General features: G+C 32.1%; 1 protein-coding gene across 1 annotated transcript; it reads left to right on the top strand.

Moving 5' to 3' along the window:
* The first annotated feature begins 5,517 nt into the window (after window positions 1-5,517).
* On the top strand, window positions 5,518-7,424 carry LOC125850802 (L-ascorbate oxidase homolog). The gene has a single exon (XM_049530641.1). It carries the CDS (start codon window positions 5,645-5,647, stop codon window positions 7,307-7,309), a length of 1,665 nt encoding a protein of 554 aa, XP_049386598.1. The 5' UTR covers window positions 5,518-5,644; the 3' UTR covers window positions 7,310-7,424.
* Window positions 7,425-8,384: the final 960 nt, after the last annotated feature.

Raw genomic sequence — 8,384 nt, 5'->3', positions numbered from 1 at the left:
TGGGTTCGATTTGACTTGTTTTCTTTTAATACCAAACCAAACCAAGAGTGGTCGATATTTTTTTTCAACCGCCAAACCAACCAAACCAAACCACAAATCGGTTTTTTTTTTCAGTTTGATTTGGTTCGTCGGTTCGATTTGACTTTACGATTTGACTTGTATACCCCTAGTTCGTAGGTTGTTTCTACTGAAACCTTCTGATGGTCTCTAGACCTTTTAAGTGTAAATTTCATATATGACATATATTAAAGAACTATTTTCAAGCTATAACAGTAGATTTAGACTTTCAAGTTATAGCATAAAAAATTTCAGGTTATAACAAGTTAAAAAAATGTTTTTATTAATTGGAAAAAAACTTTAAGAATAAATAAAAAGATAAACGAAAATTTAAAAAAAAAAATGGAATTAGAAATAATAAAGTAAAAAACTGAAATTGTGGGTTGTAATTTAATTTGAATTTATTGTAGATAATTAATGATTAGCATGAAATAAGGGATCCAAACTAATTAAGAATATTCAGTTTCCTTAATTCACTCTAATTTATTAAAATTAATTCAAAAATCTGATTTTAAAAATCAATTTCCATTTATTTAATAAATGATTAATCTATTTATGGTTTTTTTATTATTAATTAATAATATAATTAATAAGAAAAAAATGAAAAAAAAAAACGAAAATAGGGGTGTCAATTAAATTTGAATTAATTTAAGATAATTATTAATTAGCATGAATTAAGGAATCTCAAACTAATTAAGATTATTCAGTTTCCTCAATTCACTATAATTTGTTAAAATTAATTCAAAAATCTGATTTTATCCATTTTTCTTCCACGTTTCTCTCTCTTCAATTTTCTTCCAGAAATTTTGTCACTGGCGACTAATTGAAGTTTTTTTTTTGTTTGAAAAATCCTTTTTTTTTTGTGATGGACAACTACGTATCAATATTAATTAAACATGGCGGAAGATAGGATCCTTTAGGTTAGTATTTTTAATTGTTTACTATTTGTATTTTGGATTTTAGTGAAATGAAAAAAAAAACTGTAAATCACATTTTGTGATTTTGTTTTTGTACATCGTCACTATATTGAATGTGATATTTTTTTTTATAAACAATACCTTTTGTTCATAATACGTATTAGTTGTTGTGAAACTGTGATATTAGTGATTTTCTTGGTAAGTTTCTGTTTTTTGGTAGGGATTTAATGTCACTATATTTTTTATTTTTTGGTTATTTTTTATATTGACAAAACAATGATTTCGTGAGAAGTTGCCCCAATATATGAAAGATTTGAGTATAAATGCATAACATATAAATATTTTTATCGTTGTAGATTGGGTATGTATATCAAAATTATAATATTGATTACTGTTTTTTTCCTGAAAAATAAATTAAAATGTATAGTTTTGAATGAATTTGTTAGTATAAATGTAATGAATTTGGTATGAAAGTGTATTCACTAATGTGAAAAAAAGGTTATTTAGACTTTTGAAGAATTGTATGACAGTTGTTTTAAGTTGGTATGAAAGTGTGTTAACTAGTTAGTAAAAAAAGTTATTTAGAATTTTCAATAATTGTATGAAAAATGTTTTTATTAAGTAGGTATGAAATCTGAAATTTTATTTTTTAATGAAATCTGTTTATAGTTTACTGTCTGAATGATTTTTGTATGAAAAAATAATGATAAGTGTGTATAAATTTATTTATTTTTGTATTATGTAAGACTAATTGTTATTTTTTTAAAATGAAATAGGGAAATATGTTGGTTTTCAGATGGAGGGGATTATATATGAGTATTCTAGTCTTTATAGTGGTCTAGTAAGTGCGATAAGCAGCTAATGATAGATGTTAATATTCACAATATAGAGATAAAATATATAGTTAGTGATAGATGTCCCCCTGTTAGTATCCACAATGATGTTGGTGTGCAGATTTTTTTAGATCAAAAGAAAGCTAATGTAGATTTCTTTACGATTTCATATACTTGGAAATAAAATTTATTCCAAATTAATATATAAGATAGTGTAAATATTTGTACAGGTTTTCGATTTCAGATTTCAGATTTCATATGCGTGATTCATTAATTATTCATACAGATTTCATATACTTGGAAATAAAATTTATTCCAAATTAATATATAAGATAGTGTAAATATTTGTACAGATTTCAAATTTTAGATTCCAGATTTCATATACGCGATTCATTAATTATTCATACAGATTTGATTTATTGTTGGTATAATATGTGTGATATAAGCTAAGTTCGTGTTGGAATGAAACTTGAATAAGATTGGTATAAAGTTTGTTATATATTTATACTATCTTATATATTAATCTGGAATACATTTTATTTCCAAGTATATTAAATCTGTATGAATAATTAATGAATCGCGTATATGAAATCTGGAATCTGAAATTTGAAATCTGTACAAATATTTAAACTAACTTATATATTAATTTGGAATACATTTTATTTCCAAGTATATTAAATCTGTATGAATAATTAATGAATCGCGTATATGAAATCTGGAATCTGAAATTTGAAATCTATACAAATGTTTACACTATCTTATATATTAATGTGGAATAAATTTTATTTCCAAGTATATGAAATCTGTATGAATAATTAATGAATCACGCATATGAAATCTGGAATCTGAAAGCGGAAACCTGTACAAATATTTACACTATCTTATATATTAATTTGGAATAAATTTTNGTATTCTTCAGCAAGAACAACAAGGACCTGATCAAGCTGCATGCATCAGAGTGCATCTTAGGAGTTATACTTTCGTGCGTATATTGTAAATCTGTTCCTAGTTTAGAAAGGATTCAATTATTTGTTTCGATTTCTAAAAGCCTAAATTAGTTGAGTTTAACTGGTTTAGTGGGCAGCATTGTTTTGCTGCTTAGTCAAATTCTAAGTCATCTAGGAGGTAGTTGATTTAGTGGGCGGTGTGGTATCCGCTTAGCAAAGTCTAAGTTATCTAGGGATGATAGCTTAGTGGGCAGTGTTGTATCTGCTTTGGCTCGTCTAAGTGATAGGAGGTATTGCTTAGTGTGGAGATTAGTAGGTTAATCTCATTTTGTAAACTGATTTTACTTTTGCTTGAGAAGACTAGTAAAAGGAAGTTTGAAAATTCTTGTGAGACAAGTCATGGTTTTACTCCCTTTAGCAAGGAAGTTTACACGTAAAAATCTTGTGCATGTTTTACATTGTGATATTTACTTTTTGCACTGTTATTCTGTCGAAGGGACATGGTCCCTTGGTGACTGGTGGACGCATACATTCCAACAGACTCTGGAGTAAAAGTTATTATTTCACTAAGTAGAGGTTCAATGCAGAGCACACCTTCATTCTGCATAGTAGTCTTCCTTCAGCTGATAGACTCTCTTATCTAATATTAAAATAATGGGGGATTGTTGGTTTATTAGCATTTTAATATTAATATTTTGTATATTAATTTGTTAAAACTTAAGTAGAGACGTTGCTGCCAACCATTAGTGATTTTCAGTCTGCTGCCGTTGCATATCATAATCGTTGCATTAGTACTATTTACTATTCTACATTACTCCCATTGGAGTTAGTACATATGTTACAGATTTCTTTGGTACAGAAACTCACAAGCCGTTGGTGGCTTTGTGTCCCTTTATTCTCATTCTTTATTTCTCCATTATTCTTTGTAACCTATGTAACATATGTAACCTCTAGGCCATTTATCTTCATTGTTTACTACACCATTATCTTCCTATTCATTGCTAGGAAGACTTCTTGTAGTATAAATAGTGGTGATCTTCATTTGGTTTGGAAGACACAATACACAAGAAAAATATAGAGAGGAAAAAGTTAGTCATAAAAGAGAGTTCTTATTAGTTGAAGGGGGGTGTTCTTTTTGTGGAGCTTTGTACTAAACTCTTGTCCAGAGTTTGTTGAGTTATACTTTGTGAGAAGACTGTTGTATCCTGGAGGGGACAAGTCAAGAAGGACTATTGCTGGACCGATGAAAACATTTGTTACAGTGGGCTTGAATCTCCTTAAAGAGAGCGAGATATACGTGCCTCAGCCGGAAGAGAATTTTGTTTCTTTATTTTATTTTCAATTGTAATCTTGCAATTTTTGTTATATTGTAATTTTTTCACTAACACACAGAGAGACCCAACACCCCCTTTCTCCTTCTTGAAACCTCCCATACCCACCATTTTTTTCTTTCTTTAAACTACACGTTACATACGAAGTACACTTACCTATCAAATTCTTATTAAATACACACATTAAAGTCACAGGAAACTTCAACACCCACATAATTTTCTTTATTCTATACTTTCAAAATTTGATTATATCTTTTTTGAAGGTTTTAAATTTCATGACAAATACAGATTTTCAATGGAGGAAAACAAGATTTTATAGAAATTTTTTTATTTTAAGAACTAATGATAACAATGGTAATGCAAGTGAAGGGTAGAGAAAGAAATTTGTTTTCGTGAAATCAATGCAAATAATTTCTGCTTTTTCTTGAATAAATTAGGAACTGAAAATTGTATACTAACACTAATGGCCAATAATGGCAGTTCAAGTAATCGTGAGTAATGGAAGAAATTTGTTTTCTCAAATTTCATTGCAAATGGCAAATATTTTTTCGTAAGTTAATCAGTGTTTAAAATTATAATGAAAAGAAGAAGTTGTAAGTAAACAAAAAATGTATTAAAAATGAAATTTTAAAATTAAAATAATTTTCTACATGGATCTGATGTGGTGTTGATATAGTAATAACATGGCGCGTGTGTAATACACTTTTCATTTGATTGTGAGATTAGTACTATATTTTTAGGGTGATATTTAATTCACTTCACACTAAGATTAGGGAATAAATAAACACTCATAAAGTTAATGTGTTAAAGTAAATTTAGATGCCAAGTTCATGGTTTTTTTTTATATGGTGTTCAAATCTTTTTTTGTAACATCAAGCGATATTGAATATGATTTTTTTTTTAAATATGTAGTAATATTAAAATTGTGATGTCAATTTTTTTTAAATTCTAATATGATAATTCCGTTTATACCAAAGTATGCACACGTCTATGTGCATGAGTTCTATATGTGAGGGCATCCACGGTTGCATATAACTAAATTATTTTGAACTTATTATCTTCAACTTTGATCCTTGCTTGATAAGAAAAATATGGAATGAAAGCAGCGGTCCTTTTATTTAGCAAAGTTTTTAACTGAAATTAAAAAAAAATCATAGTGCATTACTATTATAATATAAAAATTCTATGTGGATCCTGCACTTGTTCTCCACCAAGTAAAAATATGAAAAATTACTATAATGTAAACTAGGTATAATTAAAAAAAAAAAGAATTAAAAGTGGTGAGGCTGAAGAAACGGAAAGGAAGGCGAGAAAAGTAAGGAAAGACCAGGCCAACAATGAAATGGAGATTATTTCGGTAATTAACATACGGTTGTGAGAGGTATAATTTTTACTATAAAAGGCCCTGATGGAGATGGTGAATAGTGCAAGCTCTAGCAGGAAGAAGAAATAAAAAAGAAGAAGAAGCCTCACCTCTTCTTCTTGTGAGAGTAAAAATATAAAACTCCCAAAAAAATTACTACGAGTCATCAAAAACAGAAAAAAAAAGAAACATCGTCATGGGGAGTGGTAAAGTGACAGTTGTGGCTTTGCTACTTTGCCTCTCAGTAGGGGTAATAGCTGAGGACCCTTACCTCTACTTTAACTGGAACGTTACCTATGGCACAGTCTCTCCATTGGGCGTGCCACAACAAGGTATTCTCATTAATGGCCAGTTCCCTGGGCCTAGAATTAATTGTACCTCCAACAACAACATTGTCGTCAATGTCTTCAATAATTTGGACGAGCCATTCCTCTTTACCTGGAATGGTGTCCAGCATAGGAAGAACTCATGGCAAGATGGTACCCCAGGAACCATGTGCCCAATCATGCCTGGTCAAAATTTTACCTACCGCTTCCAGGTCAAGGACCAGATTGGTAGCTACTACTACTTCCCAACCACAGCTTTGCACCGAGCAGCAGGTGGTTATGGTCCCATCAATGTCCACAGTCGTGCTCTCATCCCTGTTCCTTTTGACAATCCTGCCGATGAATACAATGTGTTTGTCGGTGATTGGTACAACAAGGGCCACAAGACTTTGAAAAAGGTTTTGGATGGTGGACACACCGTTGGCAGACCTGATGGCATTATCATCAATGGTAAATCTGCTAAGGTTGGAGAGGCAAAAGAGCCACTCTTTACCATGGAGGCTGGCAAGACCTATAGGTACAGGTTCTGTAACCTTGGCATGAGGTCCTCAGTCAACGTTAGATTCCAAGGTCACCCAATGAAATTAGTCGAGCTAGAGGGATCCCACACCGTACAAAACATCTACGATTCATTGGATCTCCATGTTGGTCAGTGCCTCTCAGTATTGGTGACTGCTGATCAGGAGCCCAAGGACTATTACTTGGTTGTTTCAAGCAGGTTCTTGAAGCAAGAACTCTCCTCTGTTGCCATCATCCGTTATGCCAATGGAAAGGGTCCAGCATCTCCTGAGCTCCCAGCATCCCCACCAGACAACACTGAAGGCATTGCTTGGTCCATGAACCAGTTCCGCTCCTTCAGATGGAACTTAACCGCTAGTGCTGCCCGACCCAACCCTCAGGGTTCCTACCATTACGGACAGATCAACATCACCCGCACCATCAAGATCGTCAACTCTATGGGCCAAGTAAATGGTAAGCTTAGATATGGTTTGAACGGTATCTCTCACTCAGATACCGAAACTCCATTGAAGCTTGTAGAGTACTTTGGACCTGCCGATAAGACCTTCAAGTATGATCTCATGGCTGATGAAGCCCCAGCTGACCCAAGCAAGCTAACTGTTGCCCCAAATGTGAAAAACGCCACCTATCGTAACTTTGTGGAGATCATCTTTGAGAACCACGAGAAGAGCATCAGGACCTATCACCTTGACGGATATTCCTTCTTCGCAGTGGCTGTTGAGCCAGGGAAGTGGAGCCCTGAGAAGAGAAAGAACTACAACTTAGTTGACGCAACAAGCAGGAACAACATCCAGGTTTATCCAAACTCATGGGCAGCAATAATGTTGACATTTGACAATGCAGGAATGTGGAACTTAAGGTCAGAGATGTGGGAGAAGACTTATTTGGGAGAGCAATTGTACTTCAGCGTTCTCTCACCAGGCCGCTCCTTGAGAGATGAATACAACCTCCCTGATAACCATCCTCTCTGCGGTGTTGTCAAGGGCATGCCACTCCCAGCTCCATACAAGGCTTAATAAAATCTCTTCTCTTTCTATCTAATAAAGGGGACGGCTTAACTATTAATGGATTCCATGTATTTGTTTTCCTTCCCCAAAAAAATCAATGAATAAAAAGTTTTTTTCTTTCTTTAAAATTTATGCATTTCTCCTTATTTTATCTCTTTATTTTTCCTTTCTGTCCTACATGAATCATTTTTCAGATCATCATATTATTTGAACTCAAATACGAAAAGATTAATAAATTCATTACCTTGATGCATATGAAAAAACTAAAGTCGGCTTCTGATCTTACTCTTTACAATTTATAATTAAGTTCATCGTAATTTTCCATCTCTGCTTACCCCGTAGATGCGATAGAACAAAATCCTTCAATTTTGCATGCTTTTGAAATTAGCAAGACTATCAATAATTTGTTGTTTAATAAGTACTAAAGATCATTGCAACGTGATTTTCTGCTTAATTATAGCTTGTTTATACATCCCCTAGGCCCAGAGGCGTATCTAGAGGGGGTGCCGTGGGTTCACGTGAACCCTTGCTTCCCTCTCTAGATCATTTATTATATTTTTTAAAAAATATTTAAATATAGATGTGTGAACCCATGTCCAAAGTATCATATAATAATACGATGATGATTAGGTGCACCTCTCTAACTGAGGATAGAAATTTAAATCTTATATCTATCTTGTCTTTTTGAGTGACACCACTCTAAGTGGTTATCGGTGATACTTTTGACGTTTCAACTAATTTTTCTTTTGTATTTTTTGCGTTTAATCTTTCAAAATTTTCAAGTGTCTTACATTGAAAATTCCTAAAAAATTAAGCACTGTAAATTTTTTATATAATTAAATCAATTGTGTATATTAAAATTTAAAACTAATAGTATTATATATTTTGAATCTATAGTTTTTAAAATTTAATGGTTCATATTTAGAGCCTAAAAGTCAAATGATCAAATTTATATTTAAGATACATTTCTTCGTAATCGTGCACCCATCTAGCCGAAATCCTGAATACGCCTCTGCCTAGGCCTATATATAAAAGCTGTTGTGTAGTAGTATATTTTTCTGTTTTGTTTTATTTTAGGAAAGGA

Source organism: Solanum stenotomum, unplaced genomic scaffold (genome assembly GCF_019186545.1).
Source record: "Solanum stenotomum isolate F172 unplaced genomic scaffold, ASM1918654v1 scaffold1930, whole genome shotgun sequence".
Classification (NCBI taxonomy): domain Eukaryota; kingdom Viridiplantae; phylum Streptophyta; class Magnoliopsida; order Solanales; family Solanaceae; genus Solanum; species Solanum stenotomum.
This window is presented reverse-complemented; position numbering and strand designations above follow the sequence as displayed.